Here is a 24,145-nt window from a genome sequence, read left to right as displayed (position 1 = left end):
CAAGTTCGAGGCCAGCCTAGACAACTTGGGAAGGCTCTCTCCAAAAATAAAATAAAATAAAATAAAATAAAATAAAATATTAAGGGCTGGGATGTAGCTCCATGGTGGAGCATCTGCGTGGCACACAGAAGGCCCTGATCCCACCTCTAGTGCTCATAAAGGCATAAAATGCTCATTTGCCAACTCGACATACAAGCACACACCAAATGCATATACAAAAACATGGAAGGCATTTCATGCATGTGTTCAGTGGGTCACACCAGGGAGAATGCCCTGGGTTTGCTTTCTAAACTTTCCAAGCTGGGACTCCGTCATCCTCCTTGATGCAGTGTGTGTCGCCTGTGACGTCAGCGAGGTGATCTAAGAAACACCATAACACAGACTCACAACAGGAGAGACACAAGAGGCGCCACCTCTCCAAGGGCACAGCTTTTCTATCTGAGGGAATCGAGGCACAGACTGCACCCCCAGACACCTGGCAGCTTCCTCTGGGTAAGCATCTAATGGTAAAGAAGTTACCAGGTCCCTCGTGGGAACTCAGGCTCAGCGGAGAACATAAACCCATCATAGCTTCGCAGCCCCATGTGGACACGGAGCCTGGCTTTCTGAGTTGCTCCCACCAGACACAAACGGCAAGCAAAGATTGCTTTCCTGTGCTTAGCTTGGTGTTGGGGCTTCCTCACAGTCGGCAAACTACACAAGACCTGAGGGACCAAGACTGGGTGGCCAGTCATCTTGGGTCAGCCGCTTGGATTAACAGGGTGAGGGTGGCAAAGGGTTTTGCCATTTGGGGCCTCAGTTTCCTTCCAGGTCCTCCATTACATCCTCACAGGCTATGGTTATGCCTGGAGGAAATGATCATGCGCCAACCCTAAGATCACAGCTCACTTGTCACCACCCCCCTTGCTCTCAGTGCCACACCCATGCCTTTGGGCTCCAACTTTGGTCCCCAAAATAATTGCTTCCTTCTAGCTTCTCCATCCCCATGGATACAAGTGACTCCCTCCCTCCCTCCCCCCTCTCTCTTTCTCCCCCCCCCCCTGCCATCCCCCTCCACCTAGGACCTGACACTCAAATGCCCTGTAGTTTCTTTTCTCAAGGGCTGAAATTCAATAAAACTTCAGACTGTGACATTTGGACAGAGTAGTCCAGCTGTCAGAGGAGCTGAGGTTTTGAGGCAGGCAGCTCCCAGGGAGAGCCTAGGAGCTGAAGATACATGTGAACAGCCCAGGAGAGGTAGCAGACAGAAAGCGTCATGATGACAGAGCAATTGCTACTACTGAAGTCTGTGTCCTCTTCCCACTAAAAGTGCAGAAAAGTCCTATAGGTCCCCTCCTCTCTATCAAATCCCATGTTTATCTACATCCTGAGCTCAAGCTCCTCAAAGCTGACTGTTCCCCCTCACCTCCATTTGTTTTTGTGATCTTAAGCCGTCCAAGCCACACCAAAGACCTACTGTCCCTCAGTTCTCCACATCAACTTGATCCTGGTCATTCCTTCTTCATGGCAAGGCCTGTGACATAAACCTTCATCTCATCCCTTAGACCTGGGATCTGGGCACAGCAGAACACCGTACCCCTATTTAATGGAAAAATCAGTGGCCAAAGAAGCATGTCCAAACTATCCCAAAGACTCAGAAGCTGGCCTCGAAATCTCTTCCAGACTTGTCTACACAAACTATCGACCTTGTGCTGTGTGACCCTGGAGTTACAACTTAGGGAGACTTATTCAAACACAGGACCAATAACCCTACTGCTACCCCTGCAGCTGCAGAAAGCAACAATTCTACACATGCCTCTCCACCACTACCAATGTGCACATACCATATGCATGTCCTGTCACCTACACCACTTCAGCATACACACCACCTCTGAGACACACACAACAGTGCTCCCCAGCATCACCATCCCTAACTTTATGTGATCCTGATCCCCTTGGGTCAGTAAATGCCTACAGTTGTGAAGGAGAAGAACAGCTATGTAGCCTGTCCTTGACACCTGCTGTGTGCCAGGTGCCTTTGAATAGTTGAAACACACCCTGTGAAGTGGGTTGCATGACGGTCATTATCCAGACGATGCACAGAATAGGACCTGTATCCTCCTCCCAGGTCAAGACAGCCAGGGCTCAAGTCCTAGACTGCTCCAGATTAGATCACCCTGCCAACCCACTTGGTCCCTCTGCTCAGATGTCTTAGGCAGCCTCTGGCTTTCTGAGTGTCACTCTCTACCCCTCAGCACCCGCCTTTAGGATGTCTCCCTTCCACATCCCCTTAGTTCAGTGTTTGGTCCACGTATGTATCTGATGAGTGCATTAATTAAAATGAATGAAAGTAAGCGAATGGAGGGGATGAATGAGTGAACACGTAAGGAACAGGCATTGCAAGTGGTTCATCCATGATCCTGAACCTGAGCCTCTCCAGAGAAAGCCCCTCTGTGGCTAAGCCATACCAAAAACTGACACTCGTTTGCTTCACACTATGTTAAGCCAGGAAAAATTGAAAGCTGTGTGCATCCATAGAGAAGCTAAGGTGAGAGTGTCCTGTACATTGGGGCAGCAGTGGTCTAGTAGAATTGAGAGACCCACTTTCACAGGTCAGCCAAGAGCCAATTGTCCTAGGAAGACTACATTTAGCACTAGCTATAGCTCAAAGCTGGAGCTGCATCTTCCTAGGAAGCCATCAGGTTTCCAAAAAGAAACTTCAGGATGCTTATTTAAAGAACAAAGGGACAAAGGGAAAGGGTGGAGCAGAAGGTAAAAAAAAAAAAAAACTGCAAGAGCAGCTGGCCTGTCATCTGGACACAAGAGCATCAGGAGTCTGAGTGGCCTTTCCTCCTCACCTCCAAAGTTTAATTGTATTTGCTGTTTTGTGGGAAATTCCTACTTAAGAAAACTCATTAATTAAGTGGGGCTTATCTGGCACTGGTCAGGAGGGAAATCCAGGGTAAACTCGAACAAGAGATGCGTTCCATCTCGTCAGAGACCCTGCGCTACCAGGTCCTGGAGTCAAAGGTTCCTACAGCAGATAGATGGCAGATAGTGTGGAGACAATGTGCAATGGCTTCATAGCTGTTGGACTGTAAGGTTGGGGAGAATTCTCCTGAACATGTTATTTAGTTCTGATATCCTAGGTCATATACAATCAAGATTCACTATGTCGCTAAGGCACTGTTGCCACTAAGCCCTTGCATTCTGTACTATTACAGGATTGTTAGAAAACGATCCTTGAAATGCAGTGGAGAATTCTGAAACACTGGACATTAAACTTAGAAGAATAAAACCTTCTTTTTTTGTAGTGTAGAGTTGGTTACACTGATCTGTCTTTAGGGGAAATGAGAGTTGTCACTCGATTTACTTTGATTGTTGTTGAAGTTAGATGAAAGTGTTACTTTGCTTTACCAAACCTGGGCCTCAAATAAACGGAAGGGGAAATAAATTAAAGAAAAGCCAGAAAACCTTCTCAAGGGCCTGGCTTCGTAGACCTGTATATCTCCTTTTGCACACACCATAGCACAAGCCTCCACCAGGAACATCCATGTGTGTCCATGTGTCACAGTAAATCAGTTCAGCTCTCCCACCCAGGCTGGGAAGAGGCGAACAAAGGACCAGAGCAAAGAGAGCAGCCCTTGGGGGTGGGAAGTGTCTCCTGAGGCCACAAAGAAGGCAGTGAAGCCCAGTGGTCAGGCAGCAGCGAAGTGGGAGGGCCATCCTCCCTGAGGGGACCATCAGAGGCCCCGCCCAGAAGATAGCTTAGAGGAGCCAGGACTAAGCAAGGCTGCCGAGGGAATTAGCTTCAAAATGATGACCCCTTGAAGGAACCATGAATTTCTTTAATCAACTGATTTCCTCTGGTGTCTAAAACGCCTCATTTAACAAGCCTTGTTCTGGGCAGAAATTGAATAGATGTAATTGACAAATGCCTGAATCTGGGTTCCATAGGGGGGCATACTTCTCTGTTGGCTTAGGGGCGGGGGTGGGGGGGTGGAGGGGGGGATGGTGGATACTTGGAAGAGTTCTTGCATTTCAATTTGGACATAGGTCCTGACTTCCCTCCTGACCTCCCCGCCCCCACCCCCACCAAGCACACACACTCTGAGACAACGGCCAGATCTGGTTTGCTTTCTCCCCAGAGAGGCCCTAGGGCCGCAGATGAAGCAGCTGTCAGGCAAGCAGGCTATAATCAGCTTTAACTGGCTCACAGCCCACAGAAAATACAGACTCTTATTCCTACAGTTCCAGGTGGGGTTGCCAGCCCTGGGATTGGAGGTGGGGGTTGGGGGGGGCGGGATGTGGGTCTCAGGGGTTTCCATCCCAAGCATCTGCCTCACCCAGGATCTAAACTTACAGTGTAGGGCCTCCAGATTCTCAACATACACATTGAAAAGGATGGTTTAGTGCTTTGGATCATGGCTTCAGCTGCTTGTCACGTGTCACCCCCCCCCCAGCATGATTTATAAGGACAGTAAATCGATGAGACAGTGAACAAAAAGTTAAGACACAACTCAAAATGGGTTTTTCAGGTGAGTCGATACTACAAGGTTGCTGCTTAAGTACAGTATCCCTTTTCTCAACCTCAGTGTGATTTCTCCTCCCTTCTCAGTGCCTTGTAGTGGGGACACAACAATGAAACGTGGAGGGTATTGAGTACACAGGTGGCCAAAGATAGAAGATCTCTATATGCGGTTGGGCTGTTTCAGGGTGACAGGACAGCTGACCTTCCCATGGCCCCAGGCTTCTATTGTTATAAGATATGGACTGCATGAGATTTGAGTCACCATATCTATAGCACAAAAGGGGAAAAGAGAGAGAGAGAGAGAGAGAGAGAGAGAGAGAGAGGAAAGGAAAAGAAAAGGCATTCACTCAAATCTTACAATGGGAGGTGGGGGTGGTAGGTGGGTGAGGTTGAGGACAGAAAAGCAAAAAGGCTCTAAACAGCAGGATACGACAATAAATGGGGAAACAGCAAGAGAAAAAGCACACTAGGTTAATATAGGAAAACTAGTTCTTTATTGAGATCGTATATTAGTATTAGTGGATTCTGTGTGTAACAATGTCATCATGCACACGATACAAAAAAAGGGGGAGAAAAATAAAGAAAAATAATAAAGAAAAGAAAAGGCTGGGCCCACCATGCTTCGGAAGGGGAACAGAACAAAAGCAGCGTACAATGAGCAGATGGCCCGGGCTACACGACCACAGTGCGGATCAGCAGGGTAACATCTCTAACCGAGCGCTGTACATTGTCAACTGGGGAAATGTAAAAAAATACAGATCATGCTTTAGTTTTAGTACAAGAAAAGGTGAAAAGATACACAACCAAAAAGATATTTGATACATAAAAAATTACCCACAAAATAAGAACAGGGAATAATTCAGCACGGCAGAACACGCTACCCCTGTTGAGTGGAAAACCATTTTGCTAAGGGTTTTGATTTTAGGATTTTTTTTTCTGTTTTGTTTTGTTTTTGCGTTTTTCTTCTTCTTTTCAGATTGCCAAAGGCACTCTGAGGCAGCTACTTGGGACTATGTCAGAGGGTCCCTCAAAGTAGGTGCTTTATTCTTTAGTGATTATTGCTGTTTTGTGTCAGCTTTTGAGCAGGTCCGGCTGGCCAGGCAGCAGAAGGGAGCCGGCTGTTAAAGGGGTAGCTGAGAGCCAGGGCAGATGTCCAAAGATGCTTTTGAGGTTGTAGAATTAAACGATTAGGGCCCTATGGCCTCAGTAGCTCCCCTTAGGCCAGGGACCTTGGCGCACCAATTTTCCAGAAGCCGAAACAGCAGCAACTGTCATTTCATTATGGATTTTCTTTCTGATATATATATATTTTTTATTTATTTATTTATTTATTTAATGAATTTTCCTCCAACTCAATGTTATGCCTGGGTGGTGCTAGGAGACCAGTTGATGGTCACCCAGACAAGTGGGGGAGTGGGCTGCTACAGCCTCCAAGCCAAGGCAAAAGGAATCCACTTAACAGGGATTTACAGTGCAATGTACTCAGCTAAACAAGATGAAGATACAAAAATGGTTATTTCTCTATATCTATTCTGAAATGGCCCTACAGCCTACACTACTACAATGGAAACTAAAAGAACAGGCTTAAGCTAGCAGACTAGCTAATAGTTTTACAAGAAAATTGTGGTTTAGGACCTTTAAGTTAAGCATTAGTATCCTCTATCGGAAGGTCATAAGTTCTCAGCACATTGTGCCATGCTTCACCCACAGCCTAACTCACCCCCTCAGACCCTAAAAATTCCTGTGGGCGTGTTTTACCATGAAAGTTTGCCATTGCAATTCTGACAGACAGAATTGGTTTGGTTGGATTTTTGTCGGTGGAGGGGAGAGTTATGAAAAATAAAATTTAAGGGCAGCTGAAAAATTTGAATTTCAAAACGTAGAACCAGCATGCTGCAATGGTATTTAGAGAGTGGTGGTATTAATGAGGATGATAATGATTTAATCAGGATAATTATACTTTCAGGCTCAACATCCTTCTTAATCATTTTTGAATTTCTGCCTAGTATAATGTTCCACACCCGTTTTAAGAGGAAATGCCAAGTAATAAGAGATAATTGTGTAGTGGGGAGGGAGGTGGCATTTCACGATCTAGTCTGACCTCCCCTCTTACCCCCCCCCCCACAAGCTGGCCTGAGATAGGGGATACTGCCGCTTAAATAGCAATGCCTTCCTCGGATGGAGACAGGAAATGGTTAAGAGGGGTGTCACAATACAGCTAAATGCGGAGGCAGAAGGGTCACAGCGCACACAGCAGCGAGTTGACCATTCACTGAGCTACACAATGAAGAAAAAAAAAGATTTGATAAATGCAGAATGCCATCAATCTATCATCACACACAAAAAAAACTGCAGTTCAAACAGGCCTAAGGGGCCAACCTTGCCTTTAGGTTTCTGGGGAGAGGTGTGAGATTGGGGACAGTTTGGCTGAAGGAGGGCTGGGCTTTCCTGGCCTGGTGCAGTCTGGCCCCTGGGGCGCACTAAAGCGCTGGCCCTGCGACCCCACCCCCGCTCTGACTAGGAGGACCAGCGGGTCGGCAAAGGGAAGACATCATTCTTGGGGGTGGGGTGGGGTGGGGTGGGGGCGGGGTACTTAGCCAGTAGGGATTTAAGCAGCCGTGGAATGGGAGAGCAGAAACATTTCCAAGAGAAATGTGAGTCCAGAGGCAGAATACAAAAAGAAAAAAAAATGAAATGTATCTCAGATTTGCTTTGGGAGGTGGGAATTTTTGATTAAAAGAAAATGGAAGAAATGTGTGGTGAGGGAAGAAAAGGGGGAACAAGCTATTGTTGTAGGGGAATGTAAGGAGAAGGGGGTGTGGGAAGAGGGGGACCATGCAAACACACCCCATATACCACAGTTAAAAACAAAGAAAACGCCAGCCTGCTGCTTGGTCAACCCCTGCCCCGGGCAAAGGCCTGGCGAACGGGCAGCTTCCTACCTCGTCCTCACACACAGCTCAACACCCAAGGAACAGATAACCCGCTCCGGATAGGCCCAGGGGTGCAAGGCAGCGCACGTCTGATTTCCGAAGCGCGTAAGCACACACGCACACATGTATACATGCATACACACAGAGAGAGACACACACATATGCACACGCACACACACAAGCGTTCTGAACCTATAAACGCAACTGTCATACAAAGACAGATGCGGAAAGGGAGGTGTGTAGGGCCACAGAATAAGGGCGATAAAATAAAAGGGATTAAATGAAAAAAAGAAGGTACAAGAATGTGCAAGTAGCAATGAAAGCGGAGGGTTGAAGCATGGGATAGGGCTGATACTCAGATCCCAGCTCACTAGCCATCAACCTTAAGGCCCCCAAAATGAAAATGAAAAAATACAAAACACACACAAGCCTTAAAAAAAAAAAAAAGGCAAATCACAGAAAATCAAACTCTCTCTCCCCCTCTCTCTCTCTCTCTCTCTCTCTCTCTCTCTCTCTCTCTCTCTCTCTCTCTCACACACACACACACACACACACACACACACACACACACACACACACACACACACGGCATGCATCTCTCTCCTTTCTGTCACACAGGGCTAGGTAGAGGAAAGGGCTGTGATTTGGAGGAACCATGTCCGCCGCAAATAATAAAAAAAATATGGGGCTGGGGAGAAAGGGACCCGAATTCACGAAATCCTAACTTCACTACACACACCCCACACTCGGGGGTCTCCCCAGAAGGGGGTAGGGAGCAACACTGCTCGCCTCGCCCCGCGGCTGTGCCTGCGCCCCCGCCCGCGCGCCCGCCCCCGCCCCTGCCCGGTGCCTGCGGCGATCAGCGCTCGGAAGGAAGCAGACCCCCGAAAGGAAAAAGCGATACCTCTGTTTCGCACAGAGCCAAACACTGGAAGCACGAGATAGCCGACGTGGACCAGGACCATCCTGGCTCCTCGCGCAGCGGCGGTGGCTGCGCGCGGGCCCTTTGTGGCGCGGCTCCGGGGTGCGGGCGGCGGGGCTGCGGGAGCCGCCGAGGCGGGAGGCGGAGCGCGGGGCGCAGGCGGCGGGGCGGCGGCTGGCGGGGAGACAGATGGCCCATGGAAAGGCTCCCTTCCCGGCCCCTCTCGACATTCAAAGGCGCTGGGGCCGCAGCTGCCGCCACACAAAGGCGCGCGCAGCCAATGGGAGCGGAGCGGAGCGCGGCGCGGCCTCGCCGGAACCGCGGGGGACAGCGGGGACCGCGGGCGCGCGGGGCGGGGGAGGAGGTGACGGCTAGAGGAGCGGGCGGCCAATCGCGGGGCCCGCTGCGGTGCGCGCGGGGCGGGGGGGAGGGTGGAGTGGGGCGCGGGGCGCGTGGAGCCTGGCGCGGTCTTCGGGCCGCAGCGCGCAGCATCCTGCACACACTGGCAGGCGGCGTGCACACCGAGCGTGCACACGACAGGAGACGTGCTCCCGGACATGTGGAGGTGCGTTCATCAGCTCAGAGACAGGCAGCGAGTGCACACGACCCAGAGGTCCCTGGGCACTGCACACGGGTCACTCGGGGACGTGCGCACAGAGGCTGGTGCACGTGCAGAGCCTGACTGCAGGCGCAAGTGAAGCTTGTAAGGCCAACAAGCAGCCTCAAAGAGGACCTGGTTGCTGCCTGCCGCACAGAACTGCACACAACAACGAACAAATGTCTTGTTAAAGCAGGACACGTGCCAAAGACACACAGAAAGGGACACAGTGCAGTCGCAGGTAAGACGGCACACTCCAAGGGGTCTGACACACTGTGGTCTTACTCTTGCAGAGCACAAAACTCCCAAAAGTGTGCTTAACCGAAAACCACACATTCCCTGAGATGAGCACACCATCAGTACAGCGCTACACTATCCGGAATCGCTAGTCCCCTTCTCCACCGGTCACCTGCTCTGACACTGGCACCTCCAGCCATTTCACAGGCACACCCACTTCCACGTTCTCAGGCAAATAGGTGAGGTGAGGGTTTTTCCAGCTTCGCAGGAAGAAGGCCATCTTTCATGTCGTGAGTGACATGAGCAAACACTTTCTGAAACTGCGCTGGGTAGACAGCCAGGGCTACCTTCAGGCACGTTCCGCCTACACAGTATGAAGCCGCTCTGAGAGAAGACTTACAGTCCATACCAAAGCCAGAGGTCACTTGGCCACTTGCCTGCTGGCATTACAGAATGTTTCCTACACCAGGCTTCTCTTCAAAACCTAGTGGCTCCATTTAATCAATCAATCTAGTATGAACCAGCTGGCAAAAATCACATATGAAGGTAGAAGGGATCTAATCCCTCACAGACAGCCAGACTATGAGAGTTTCTCAACCCGTGGGTCGAGACCCCTTTCATGGGTGTTGCCCGAGACCATCTGAAAATACAGATATTTACATTACGATTTACAACAGTAGTGGAATTACAGTCATGAAATAGCAACGGATTTAATTTTATGGTTGGGGGGGGGGAGGCGGGGGTATGTCACCACAACATTAAGAGTTGCAGCATTCGGAAGGTTTGAGAACCTCTGATCTATGCTGTGCTTCAGTCCAGGCACTGGAAGGTGATGCATACAGGCTTGAGAGCCCACCGCTCAAAGCCCAGGCTGTGTCAGCAGGCGCAAAGAGGAGATCCCCATGGAGCCTCATGCAGCAGAGGTGGAGCGCTGGGGGTTCACTCTGAGAGGGAGATGCCTGGGAGAGGATGGGGGGGGGGGCCGAGCTAGAGGAGGAGTGGAAATGACTCCGAGAAAATGTCCTGACGCTTACTGTGAGATTGGCCAGCCCCAGCGAAGGCTGAAGGCGGCCACAGGATACCTACCTGCAGTCCCAAGCCTCGCCCTCAGATGACCGCCGGCCAGCCACTATTTCCCATGTTCCTTCTCTCTTAAACATGCTATCACTACACCGTCCGAGAACAAAGACTCGAGCCAGCACCTACCTATCGGAATTTCTTCCTGTCCTCTTCCAGCCCCTGCCTGCCGTTTTCATGTTTGGCCCACTTTCCTGCCTTTTACCTGTCCAGCTAGTCAGAGGCTTCATCCAGTAACTGCTGGAAACAGGTGCAGAGACTCACAGCCAGAGAGGTCAAGGGCCCCACAAGAAAACCCACAGAATCAACTAACCTGGGCTCATAGGGTTTGCAGAGACTGAACCCCAACAATCAGAGAGCCTGCATGGCTCTAACCTAGGCCCTTTACATATATGTCACAGCTGTGTAGCTTGGTCTTCTTGCGGGATTCTTGACAGTGGGAGTGGGGGCTGTCCCTGACTCTTTTGCCTGATTTGGGGACCTTTTTTCTCATACTGGGCTGCCTCATCCAGCCTTGTTACAAAGAAGGGTGCCTAGCCTTATTGCAACTTGATGTGCCGTGTTTGACTTATCTCCCTGGGAGGCCTGTTGTTTTCTGAAGGGAAAAGAGGAGTGGATGGGGTGGGGAGCTGAAGGGGAGGAGGGAGGGAAAACTGCAGTTGGGATGTAATATAGAGAGAAGAAGAATTAAAAAAAAAGAGTATGACAATCAAGTTATATAAAATAGGAAAAAAAAAAAAGCCCAGCTAGTGAGTGGGCTGTGAAACCACATAGTCATAAGTTACTCTAGGACACTGATTTGTTTCCAGCTTTCCATGATTACAGAGCACGGCCCCCTGCGTTGGTTGCACTACAAACTTATGCTGAACTACTGGATCTGCATTCCTTAGTCAAGACTGGAAGGTTTTATAGACCATGCCACATACTGGCTTTAGAAAGAAAATAAACTCATTTGTCAGTGTTACAACAATGCACACTTGTTCGTCCCACTGCCAGGTCTCTAGCCATAGGTAGGCACTCTTCTTTTTTTTTTTTTTTTTTTTTTTTTTTTTTTTTTTTAGTGTCCCTTCTATTACAGCAGCTCACAAGGGTTTATTATTTTTCGATGTTGGCATCAGCATGGTAGGGATGCAAACTCTGAAATCGCAGTGCCTGGCTTCCTGCCCTGGGTCTGACGCTCAGTAGTTTGGACAAACATATCCAACTCTCCAGGTCTTGGTTTCGACATCTGGAGAATGGTTGCACAGAAAGCGGCTTTTCTCCCAGAATGAGTGAGAGGCGGTGCCTTGGTGCTGGTGGGCTACGCAGAGCAGGACCTGGCTGAGCTGGTGGCTAGGTCTTCTCTAACCTGCACTTCTCTCCTGGCCCATCGCCTTCTCCTTTCCAGTTTAAGGTTTGTGAGTGCCTATTTTGTGGATTCAGTGCCGACTGCAAAACAGAAGCTCCAGCAGACAAAAGTAATCAACATGGATGGAGCAGCAGTCATAAGTCTATCTAATAACTCTATGCTAGATGCTTTGTGGTCACACAGCAAAGAAACCTGGCAGGCAGATGCCCCTGCTCCATTATCCACTACAGACGTATGCCTTCTGAAAAGAAGAAACTATGTGGTGCAGGAAGGAGAATTTCAATCTAATGAGACCTTGACCCAGCATCTGATGTTCCTCGGGCTCAACATACCCATCTGTCTAATGGGCATAATATCTCCTGCCACATCTATGTTACCATGGGTTCATCATGAAGAAAAAAATGAGAAAATAGCTATCTGTAAATAATACAAAGAAACATTATAAATGCAGTAGTGGCTACAATAATGAAACACGGCTACTATCTTGCCTGCTATGCTTTCTGGATAAGGAAACGGGCTCAGAAATCAAGTTCACCATCATTCCTGGCTGAGTTAGAAGCCATTTCTCCTTAGGTATAGCCTAACATAACTCTCCTCTCTCTCTCTCTCTCTCTCTCTCTCTCTCTCTCTCTCTCTCTCACTCTCACTCTCACTCTCTCACTCTCCTATAATGTTGGGATAACTATTTTCAATTCTCTCTCCCATTAGTTAAAAACTATTAAAAGTACAATATAGCAGATTTTCAAGATGAAAAAGATTTGTAGAGATTTTCTGCTCCTTGGGGAAGGGGGGTGGGGCTGGGAGTGGGCGGGTGGGAGTTGGGGGGGTCTTTCTTCACATGTTCTTTCTATTCATCGCCCAAAATCAATGGCCTGCTCGTTGGAAGGCTGGGCATGTGTGCCTCAGAAAGTATGTAGAACAAACAGTGAAGGCCCCATTGTACTTCCTGGCCTGGTATGGAAAAACTCGATGCTTTAGAGGGAACAGTAGGGGATGGGATTACAGCCCAGTGGTAAGGCCCTTCCTTTCCCAGCATGTGTGTGACCCTAAAGCTGATTTACACAAGAGTGAAAACCAATAAACGGGGGTGGGGGGTGGGGGGGTGAGGGGGGTGGGGGGGTGGGAGGGGGGGGTGGAGAGATGGCTCAGGTTAAGAACATGGGCTGCTCAGAGGACCTGGGTTTGATTCCCAGCACGCATGTGGCGGCTCACAACCATCTGCAATTTGAGATCTGATGCCCTTTTCTGACCTCGGCAGCCACCAGACATGCATTGATGCACAGACCTACATGCAGGGAAAAGACCCAAACACATAAAGTAAATTAATTAACTAATCTTAAAAACAAAAAGCAAAGACTGAGCAGGGTTAACATCATCTTTGGTCCCAGACCCACACTTTGAGTCCGCTCTCTGGCTCCATTGTGGCCACCCACAGAAGAATGTCTACAGCTCAATAGTTTCTGGGGCCCAGAGCATCTGTTCTGAGAACAACCTCTGAGCCTGTTTGGTTTGGATACAAAATATTCCCAAGGGCTTGTGTGTAGCCAGTGGTGCTACTGAGAGGTAGATCAATGATAAGGGCCCTCCCCTCATCAGTAGACTAATTCATGGCTGGGAGGACCATTAAGAGGTTAGAGGAAGTCTGTTTTGAGACGTGAACTTTGTCCTTGGTCCCTTCATCTCATTTTGCTTTCTGGATTCTGTGAAGTGATTGCCTCTACTGTACAACTACACATTCTTAACCACGATGCTCTGTCTCCTCCGGGGCCTTAAACAATGGAGACAGCTGGCCAGGTACCGAAAGCCCTAGAGTGAGGAGCCAGAATTGATCTTAGGTTGGGTTTCTCCCATACTTTGTCTCAGCAATGCAAAGCTGCACAGACTCAGCACTGATCCATGAGCAACCACAGCCTTTGAGTCAACAGATGAAAACAAACCTACCACAGTAGTCGGGGAGATGTAAAAATGATAAAATTCCTACTCATCACCGTGCTCTGCTGGCACCAAAATCTGTGCAGAATAGTCTCAGTGAACACCCCACCCCCACCCCCAGGACTAGTGGCTCCGTGGCTCTGTGTTGAGTGTGACTGGGATTCCATATGCAGACACTCTGTCACAGAAAGAGGCTCAACTCCCGAGGGTCTGGTCATAAATGCAAGAAAATGAGCGTGATCGAGAAGAACCTCCCACACAATCCAGGCTGAGAGTGAGGTGGGCTGATCAAGAAATCCTCTTGGTAGGTCAGGCTGAGGTGAAGATCCTAAAGTTTGGATCCATCGGGAACAGGCTGGGAAACTAGGTTTGCACTGGAGGGGCGAGGCTCAGAAGTAAAGTCAGGGAAAGAAAAAGGATGTGCTGAGAGAAGAGGAAGGAAGAAGAGGGGAGAGGAGGGGACCATGTGGGTGACGACATGCCAGCAGAGAGTCCGTGTTCTCCGGCTGAATTGATAACCTGGGCTGAGGAACGGGTAGGAACAAGCAGGGCAGGGCTCTTTGCTTATTCCTGCTCCCCACGCAGTCACTGAGCAGGGCCTGGATGCCAGCAACTGCTCAAGCTGAGTGAAGTAGTTCAGCTGTAGCCCAGTCTCCAGGTCTACAGTGCCCTTCTCCGGCGCCACAGGGAAACAGTCCTGGCACCTGGCGGCGCAGCTGAAACGCTGAGCATCTCCAAGCCCCTCGTAGTGAAGAGGCACGGTACAACGGAATCCAAAGAAAGGGATGGAAGGAGGGGTGCTGTGAGGTGAATTTCTCAGGGGATAACACTCGCTTTACTCTCACTGTGGAGAGACATGCTACAAACTAGTTAAAGAAAGGGAAGGAGCCAAGCAGAAATCTGACCTTTCCTATCCAAACAGCACTACTTACTGAAACCGGGCGTGGTGGCGCACTCCTTTAATCCCAGCACTCAGGAGGCAGAGGCAGGAGGATCGCCGTGAGTTCGAGGCCAGCCTGGTCTACAAGAGCAAGTCGAGGATAGCCAGGACTGTTACACAGAGAAACTCTGTGTCGAAAAACCTTTAAAGAATTTGTAAAAAGGGGCTGGAGAGATGGCTCAGAGGTTAAGAGCACTGACTATTCTGCTGTTCTTCCAGAGGTCCTGAGTTCAATTCCCAGCAACTACATGGTGGCTCACAACTATCTATAATGTGATCTAATGCCCTCTTCTGGCCTTCGAGCACTATATGCATAATAAATAAAATCTTTTTAAAAAAGAATTTTAAAAAAGATATGTGTTGAATAAGATGTTTCTCTTACAGAAAGATTGGGTGGGTAAGTAGTGAAAAAAAATTTCACCCACATGACATCATAGTTTTAGGCAGTTACCTCCAGTAGCTGCCATTATCAGCAAAAGAGAGGAGCTGGGACATGACGTGTGGCCTCTCAATAGCTGAGGACACACGACCACCTTGGTCTTTCCAGAAAGTGGCACCTGAACCTGATCAAATCCTCAGAAAATATCAATTAATAAGAAAAGGAGGTGGAATGAAAACACTCTGGGGATGCCATCAGCAAAGTCCAGGCCAGAGACTCCTCAGGGCCCACCAGCCATTTCCATCAAGAATAAATTATGAGAAGAAAGAGTGCAATGGAGGAGGAGCCTGCAGAGGCGTAAAGGGTTAATCATCCAAGTGTTGTGTGTCTAGGCGTCTGTGAAATACAGTTTGGACAGATCAGTGGATGACAACTCGGGAAAGGCAATGGCTGGCCTTTGGGATACCAAGGATGCTTTTGTTTTAGATGAGATTGTAGCACTGTGATGGTCTCTACACAGGCAACTTTTCCCTTACTTGGTGATAGGAAACTCTCTAGACCAGCGGTTCTCAACCTTCCTAAGGCTGCGACTCTAATACAGTTCCTCATGTTGTGGTGACCCCACCCCAAGCATAAAATTATTTCTACTGCTACTTCATAACTATAATTTTGCTACTGTTATGAATCATAACGTAAATATTTTTGGAAATAGAGGTTTGCCAATGGGATTGTGACCCACAGGTTGAGAACCATCCTTCTAGACAGTTCTTTCTGCTCTATAGAAGGAGGGTACATTATTATAAATAAAACTACACCCTAGCAGACAGGCTTTGAGTTAGTGATTGGAAAGGCATGTGAAGGTCCATTATGTTGTTTTTCCTGCAGTTGTGTTTGATTTTTTTTTTCAAAGTAAAAGAAAGCAAAACAAAATAACTAGTAGACATCTGATGGTACTAGGTCCTCCCACTGCTGTGGTAGCTCTGCTCCTCATGTGTCAGCATCCTTTAGCTGCTCAGAGCATGTCTCTGGTGATAGCTTACACAGAGGGCCAACAAAATATGATGGGGTGTGTGTGTGTGTGTGTGTGTGTGTGTGTGTGTGTGTGTGTGCGTGCGTGTCCACATGTACCTGCTAAGAGATTCAAGGGCCTATTTAGTAGGCAGTGGGGAGCATTAGCACTGTGAGCACTGATATGGAGGCTTAAGATAATCTGTCCATGCACAAAGTAAGCAGGGCAGTGGATCAGTTCTAGGGCCTGAACATCAGTTAGGTGGGTTTGAAAAGCCAGTTGCTGGAACAGTATGTTGAGTCTGAGTGTAAGAATGGAACACAGGACACACGGAGCATTCCTAACCAGGGAAAAGAATGTTCTTCAGGCAGCTTTCCTTATGGCACATGAGATTCCAAAAGCATTGCCAAACCCATCTGTTCCCAAACTCAGAGTGGCACCACTCAAAGGACTTCAGACTCCACTCTGAAAGGCAAGCTTTCATCTCAGTACTCACAGAATATTTGACTCTCAACACATTCTGACCAGACATGAAGAAGACCAAAGTGGTGCTGAGGGACCACCAGCAGCCCCTGCACATGCTCTGCTGAGGGACCACCAGCAGCCCTAGCACCTGCTCTGCTCCTCTTTGTTGCTGAGCTGAGACAACCTCTTGTTCCCACCTGAATATAAAGACTACATTTCCCAGATTCCACAGCAGCCAAGCATGGCTCTTGGCTCTCTTTTCTGATCAGTGAGATGCAAGCCGAACTTCATGTGCGACTTCTAAGAAACGTTCTTCATGGCGCGACATTAAACTTTTCTCCTTTCCCTTGTCGTTTGTAGTAGCTGGAAGGTGGCCGTGAGGGCTGCGGCTCTAGTCACACACAATAAAGTGGCGAGGACAAGCTGGAAGTGCTGAAGGGGCAGATCTGAAGAAATATCTTGGATATTGAGTGATTTCACACCAACCCCAGGACAGTACTCCTATGATTTCTTAAATACAGGAAAGAATTTAACTCAGCATCCCATTGAAGTCAGAGCCCTTTACAACTTTCTCCCATTGTCTCCTTCCTACTTCCAGTTATTTCATAATTCCTTCCTCCCCATAGGTGCATTAGACAGAAGTGACATGTTTTGACTGTGACATAAGACCAAATCCAGGCTATTGAAATGGGTAAACTGCAAGATCACATACTTTAAAATCCACATGGAGAGGTTACAAGGGACCAGAAAGCAGAGGTAGTGGCCCAAATTATTAAGTGAACTTTAAGGGTGTATTGAATGAACTAGATGTGAGAGGATTTATTTAAATTTTCCTGCAGCTAATGGAGACATTATTACCTCATCTCTGTTCTTTATTTCCTCAGTACCTCTTATCTTGGCTAGTGAGTGGGGGGGGGGGGGTGAGGGGTGGAAACACTCGAAGACAGGCAGCACAGGGTGATCCACAGAGGCACTGCTCACTCTGCAGTGTGTGTAAGAATCAGAGCGAGGGGTTGGGAGGTGGCTACGTTGGCAAAGTGCTCGTGCTCACCTTGCAAACATAGGGGTCTGAGTTCGGATTGTTTTGTGCCTTGGCCTGAGTTGGTAATCCCTGCACTGAGAAGGCAAAGACAGGTGGATCCCCGGAGCTCATTGGCCATTTAGTAAGTTCTGGCCTTAGTGAGAGGCCCTGTCTCAGAAAATAAGGTAGAGCACAATTGATCCCCAAATTTTCTCACCCAAATATTCGTTTAAGCACATCTACCTACACCGATGTACACATGCGCACAAACATACACATTCATTCATCACACACACACACACACACACACACACACACACACACCAAATGGGGGGCCCTGTTTTTATGAAGCATCCCCATGTTTCAGGACACCCAAGGTTGGGCCCTAGAGCCTTTGTATCTTAACAAACGGCACCTCCATCACGCAAATAATTGGGGTGCCTCTTCAAAAAGCAGAGTTCTGAGCTCTAACCTTCATCTCAGAGTGCTGTCTTCCTGCTTTGCTCTGCACCAAGTGCCCAGCGAACACCGGGGTGTTCAGAGCTGGTCTCTGGCAATGAGGATCCTTATGTATTCTTAACAGAATGACCTGCTATGCGCCTCTGCCTCAAGTCTGTGGAGGAAAAACCAAAAGACGTTCTAATGCAACAGGAAATAAAGGTTTTCTCCTTTTTTTTTTTTTAAGCATCAGATTCTTAAGCCAACGTCTGATCCTGAGGTGGTTCAACCTGCTTTCTGCTTTCACACAGCCATCTGCATGACCTCTCAGTAAGCTGTGTGTGGGAGTGACTCATCCCTTTGGAAACAAGGCTTGAGGTATTGAAAGTCCTCATCAGAGAAGGTACTTTCCCCCAGCTCCCCGCCCCCTCCTAACAAATGACAGCTAATACGCAAATGGTCAAAGCAGAGACTATGTGTCTGTGGAGTGCTCAACTGTAACTGAGGCAGCTAAATCACACCCCTTTCCCCGAGGGTCAGGGAACATTTCGGAAGAGGAGGCAGGAATATTGGAAAAGCCAGGGCACAGAGAGAGCTGTCGCAAAAGCATCATCCTCTGGGCACTACCAGGCTACTGAGTTCATGCGCTCGACAGTTGTGGCTGCCTGCATTAAGATCCACATGGAAGCGGAAGTGCTCGCACTCCCCACCCCACCCCTAGTGAAGAGCTATTGCTGCTGGAGGCTGCTGAGAGGAAGAGAGTCCAGTTGCAAGGCTTCTGGTGACAAGGGGCTTCTTGCTTCCTGCTTTCTGAGTCCACTTATCAATCCAGGGGCTCGTGTAGTGTGTACACCAGAGTCTCCGCCTGTGCCGACTCTCAGATTTGATCAAACCTGCACCTAGTGCAAGCCAGATGTGTTCTGCCACATTGTTGTTAGCTTTTTATAACAGGGGTGTATGACCACTCCCCCAAGGAATTTTGGATTCTTTTTAAAGAAATTTTATTTTATGTGTATGAATGTTTGTCTGCGTGTGTTTAGTGTACTGTGTACATGCAGTACCCATGGAATCCAGAAGAGGGCATCAGATTCCCTGGAACTGGAGTTACAGGTGTTTGTGAGCTGCTGTGTGAGTGCTGGGAACTGAACCAATGGGGTCCTCCACGAAAGCAGCAAGTGCTCCTAGTGGATGAACCGTCTCTCTAGCCATTCCTACTCAGGGAATTCTAAAGCTCAGCGACTCATCTATGAGACAGCAGCAGTGTCTGAAGAGAAAGTCTGACAAGTGATAGGGGCACACTCATCTCAAGGCCTGTGTGCACAGCTTGCTAGTCTGTTTCCTTCCAAGATTTGCTTGTCTCAGCATCTTCTTTACAGCATGGCTTGTATGAAAGGGACCCTCAGCTTTTGTTGCTTACTCTGCCCGGAGCATGGGGGGGGGGTGATGGGGGGACCTGGTGAATCTTGTCAGTTTCAGGGACTTCCTGAAGCTATTTTGAGTTGTTTACCTTCTTGCTGAAGTAGCTCCCTTGATGGATCAAATGTTTGGTATTACCTTCCTTCTCAAGCTGGGAATCAAATTATTATGAGACACCGGGAGACTCCCAGAGCAGAGAGCACAGGGACATTCAGTCATCTCATGGCGCAACACACCTGCATCGCAGGCTGCCATCCAGGCTGCCATCCTATTCTGGCTGAGGCTCCTGTCTCATTATCTTCCTGTCCTGAAGACTTAGGCGTCCTCTGGAGCTTATCCCTCTCCCACACTTGCCCCGCCACCAACTCTAACAGGAAGCCAGGCCAGCTTAGGTTGCTAGTTTGGTGGTTGTTGTTTTTAAGATTTATTTATATATTTACTATTTATACAATATTTTGTCTACATGTGTGCCTGTCTGCCAGAAGAGGGCACCAGCTCTCATTATAGATGGTTGTGAGCCACCAGGTAGTTGATGGGAATTGAACTCAGGACCTTTGGAAGAACATCCAGTGCGGTTAACCCCTGAACCATCTCTCCATCCCAGTTTGTTTGTTCTTAAATCCCTTCTTCTGCCCTGAGGCCTGGGGCCTGGAGATATTCTGTCCTGTCACTTTTGTTGTTTCTCAGCTGTACTTGAAGTGCAACACGTTCTCAACATGTAAAATGTAGGCCAAACCTGAGTCTCGCTTATTTGGTTTGTTTGTTTCTTTTGCGTTGAAAATGGTGGAACTCAGACAATGTAATGTCTCGATGAATTTGGTTATTTGGGGTTCTGCCATGCAAGTAGTCCCAAAGCATGTATCATTTTGTGTCTGGTTTACTTCACGTAATGTCTTCACAGCTCATCCATGTTGAAGCATGTGTCAGGACTTCACACACCCTCCTTAGGCTGAATACGATCTCACTGCACAGATATATCACATTTCGTTTATCTCCTCATCCGCTCGTGGTACCTGGGTTGTAGCTGCCTTTCCATGGGCTCCCACAGCCAAGTTGTTTTCAATGTGTATCTAATAAGAGACGGGCTTCTGGGTCATAGGGTAACTTCATGTTGAACTTTTAAAAGGACCCCTCAAGCTGTCTTCCTGAATCTTGCTTTTAAATGCTGGGGAACCATCAACTCCCCTGTGAACCCTCTCGTCTGTGCTCTGGGTCCTCCGGAGCCTATAAAGAATCCGGCCCAGTACATTAGTCTCTCACCAGATGTGTTCTGGTGTCTAGCTACAAGTGTCGTGCAGGCAAGGACAGCACCTAGTCCACCCTCATGTCCCCAGCGTCTCTTACACTGAGCTTACATGTGGTAGACCCCATAAATGATTAATGAACCCCCTTTGCTAACTGACTAGGCAGTCAGTTGCTCCCTTAGACTGCCCAACTACCCTGCTGGCATGTTGACCGAACAAACATGGCGTCTCTCCCTGTTCTCTTTGCTGAATCACATGCTTTTCCTCCTGGCTGGGAATGGGATACTCCCAATGACCTGTCTACCGTGGAGGGACTATGTGTGCAGCCAGAGGTCCAAGCTGCACTGCTCAGGTTGGTATGGAAAAGCCACTCGGAGCCTTGGTTTCTTCCTGTGCACCCCAAGCACAGTGCTGCTGACTCCCTTAGAAGCTGGTGAGCAGACTGAAGGCGAACGCAAAGGCAGGGGGTACAGAGTTGGGGTGCAAGGCTCAGAAGGCCATCAGCACGACAGAGAATGACCCTCCAGGAACCACTTCAGGGAGATAGTTCAACTTTATTTGGGGAGAACAAAGGCTATATAGTCCTCAGGGAGTGGGGGGCGGGGCTCCCAGGATAGGTGTACATGATTGGTTGGAATTAGGCCCTTCAAGGATGCTTGATTTGCATTTGGCAGCACACTCCTGTCATATGAAAGGAAACACAGTACCTACTTATCCTGTAGGCTCAGGGAGGGGAGAGCTATCAGGGAGTTGTGTCAAAGGCCATATGTCAAACGTGGTTAGAGGCATCTATGCCTAAAGAAACCCTCCAGGACCTGATAGGCTGTGGTCAGACAATGAGGGAGGAGGACCCCGCCTGTCAGAGGTCTAGGGGAGGGGAATAGAAAGGAAAAGGGAGGGAGGGTGGGAACAGGAAGATAAGAGCAAGGGGATTACAATCAGGATGTAATAATAAAAAAATGTTTTAAAGAAAGGAAGGAAGGAAGGAAGGAGGGAAGGAAGGAAGGAGGGAAGGAAGGAAGGAACTCTCCAGATGAGGTCAGGCAGAGAGCAGGAGGCCCTGCCGGGGAGAGGGAGTCCTCAATCTATCGCCAAGTTCAAAATGGCTATCTGGACTGGGAGGACTGCACCCTCAAACAGCAGGGTCCTCCCAACACTTTCTTACAGAACTCAGGCCAATCAGCCTAGGGGTGGTACCACCCACAGTGGTCTGGGCCTGCCCCATCAATCACTAATTAAGAAAATGCCCTGCAAGCTTGTCTATAGCCCAGTCTTACAGAGATGTTGTCTTATCTGAGGCTCCCTCCTCTCTGATGACTCTAGCTTGCGTCAACATAAAACTTCCCTGCACAACTAACACTAAAGACCACTTGAAAACCGTAGGGAAACCCACTACTGCAGAAGCTGCCTAAAATATATACACACGTGGAAGGGATCTAAATGGAGCCACCAAACAATAGTGGAGACAGTGCCCCAAACTGGACATCTTCTGCCACCAAGTACCACCTTCAGTACCAGGAGTGGATTGCATCTTGTCGAGTAGTTGGATAAAGGAGTCCCGTGGTGTGCCCCCAAAATATCACAGACTAATTTATAAGACTATTTTGTCACTGTCCACACCTGGCGATAAGGCTCCATTGCTGAAGAGAACACATGCATGTCCTCGAGCATGGAAAAAGTTGATCTGGAGCCTCCCGGGAAGCCTCCCCCTGCTAACCTAGCATTCGTGGTACTGGAAAGTACAGTTCACACACCAGAGGGAAAAGGTAATCGACAATGTCAACCCTGAAACCTACAAGTGATCTGCCTGCAAGATACACTGGTGCAGTATTGGCACAAATGTTATGGGAGTAATCAACCACTTTTTTAAAAATTGGATTAAAGGTCTACTTCATGAGATAGAACCCATACCTGACACTTCCAAGAGTCTGAGACTAGAGAGTTCAAAGGCCTAATTCTATGATTCTGCTAAAGGAAATAACACAAAAAAAAGGACTCCTGATGATATGCTGATACACCCACAGATTAGCGCCTCACTCAACCTGCATCAGGAAAGCAGTAGATGGGAATTGACACAGAGATCCACGACAGGACACTGTGCAGAGCCTGGGAGACTTCTGGACACTCACTCAGCTCTAAATGGGATGTTCTCATTAACCCCATCAACTCAAAGCTCAGGGATCTGTGCAGAAGAGGAGGTAGAAATGCTGTAAGAGTCAGAGGGGATGAGTGACACCACGGAAACAGTGTCTTCCAGACACAGCAGGACCGCTGCACGTAGGTGACACCATGGAAACAGCGTCTTCCAGACACAGCAGGACCGCTGCACGTAGAAACTCGCAGAGACTAGCAGCACACGCAAGGCCTGCATGCACTCAGAGTGCACGTGGGCTCTCACCCCCAACCAAGAAGCTGTCTGCAACGGATGCCCACTGCAAAGAGCGAAATCTGTTTTCTCCTGTGGAGTCTCACAGGGTGTATCAACCACACCCTGGGCAGGGCCCATTCGCAGAAGGAGCTGGCCAACACAAAAGGAATACTATTATATTTTTGTGGACTTTGTTTCATTTTGCTTTGTTTTGATTTTTTTTCTTTCTTTTTTTTTTTTTTTTTTTTTTTTTTGGTTTTTTCGAGACAGGGTCTCTCTGTGTTAGCCTTGGCTGTCCTGGACTCATTTTGTAGACCAGGCTGGCCTCGAACTCACAGCAATCCGCCCGCCTCTGCCTTCCGAGTGCTGGGATTAAAGGTGTGCGCCACCACGCCCAGCTCTTTTTTTTTTTTTTTTTTAATTGAGATAGGGAACTTGTTTCTTGCTTCATTCGTGTTTCTTGGCTTTGTTTGTTTGTTTGGGGATTGTTGTTGCTTTTTGTTTGTTTGTTTTTGAAGAGAAAACATAAAAATTCAATGAGGTGTGGAAAGGAACTGGAAGTCTGGAAGGAGTTGGGTGAGAGGAAACCATGATTAAAACCGTGTATAAAATAATCCTAAATCTCAAGCCTCTGATGGAGTTGAAGACCAGGTAGCTTAATTTTACAATTAAGCTTAGTTGTTTAGGGGCTAAGATGTTTTTAGGTCTAGATAGATGTTTTAAGTTGATAATGACACAATATGATGGAGATTGATTCATATTAGAATTTTAGACACACCAAGACAGGGAAGATGTCTTCTTCAAGGCTGTCAAATACAAATAGCCAAAACACTAAGAATGTAACATTTATATAATTCCTGATTGTTTAATGGTTTGGTTCTTCTTGCTATATGTAGTTTATTGTATATACATATAATAATATAAATATATTATATGTGTAAAATTTTTTAAAAATTAAAAATAAAAAAAGAAATCAAATGTAAAAAAATTAAAAATTCAAATAATTTTAAATAAAAAATATGGCCTTTAGATAGAGCTTTGGAGGCAGAGGCAGGCAGATTTCTGGGTTTGGTGCCAGCCTGGTCTGCAAAATGAGTTCCAAGATAACCAGTGCAGTACAGAGAAACCCTGTTGAAAAAACACACAAACAAAAGCAACGACTAAAAGATGGATGTGTCTTGCTGACCTCCTCTGAGCATCCAGCCCATTTCATTTCCTCCCTGTCACTTTAGCAGACGGTCAAGAGGCTTTCCTAAGGAAGATGGAGGCCGAACATCCTGGAGGCAGTGGGCACTGCGGGATGAGAAA

General features: G+C 48.0%; 1 protein-coding gene across 1 annotated transcript in view; it reads right to left on the bottom strand.

Moving 5' to 3' along the window:
* Nucleotides 1-8,684, bottom strand: part of ARK2C (arkadia (RNF111) C-terminal like ring finger ubiquitin ligase 2C) — a 109,654-nt gene extending 100,970 nt beyond the window's left edge. Inside the window, exon 1 of the mRNA XM_084778396.1 lies at nt 8,348-8,684. Within this exon, the coding sequence (XP_084634522.1) occupies nt 8,348-8,408 (61 nt within the window). The 5' untranslated portion in view covers nt 8,409-8,684. The remainder of the gene's footprint in view (nt 1-8,347) is intronic.
* Between the last annotated feature and the right edge of the window lie 15,461 nt (nt 8,685-24,145).

This window comes from Acomys minous (assembly GCF_964271855.1).
Source record: "Acomys minous genome assembly, chromosome: 4".
In the NCBI taxonomy this organism is placed as follows: Eukaryota; Metazoa; Chordata; class Mammalia; order Rodentia; family Muridae; genus Acomys; species Acomys minous.
This window is presented reverse-complemented; position numbering and strand designations above follow the sequence as displayed.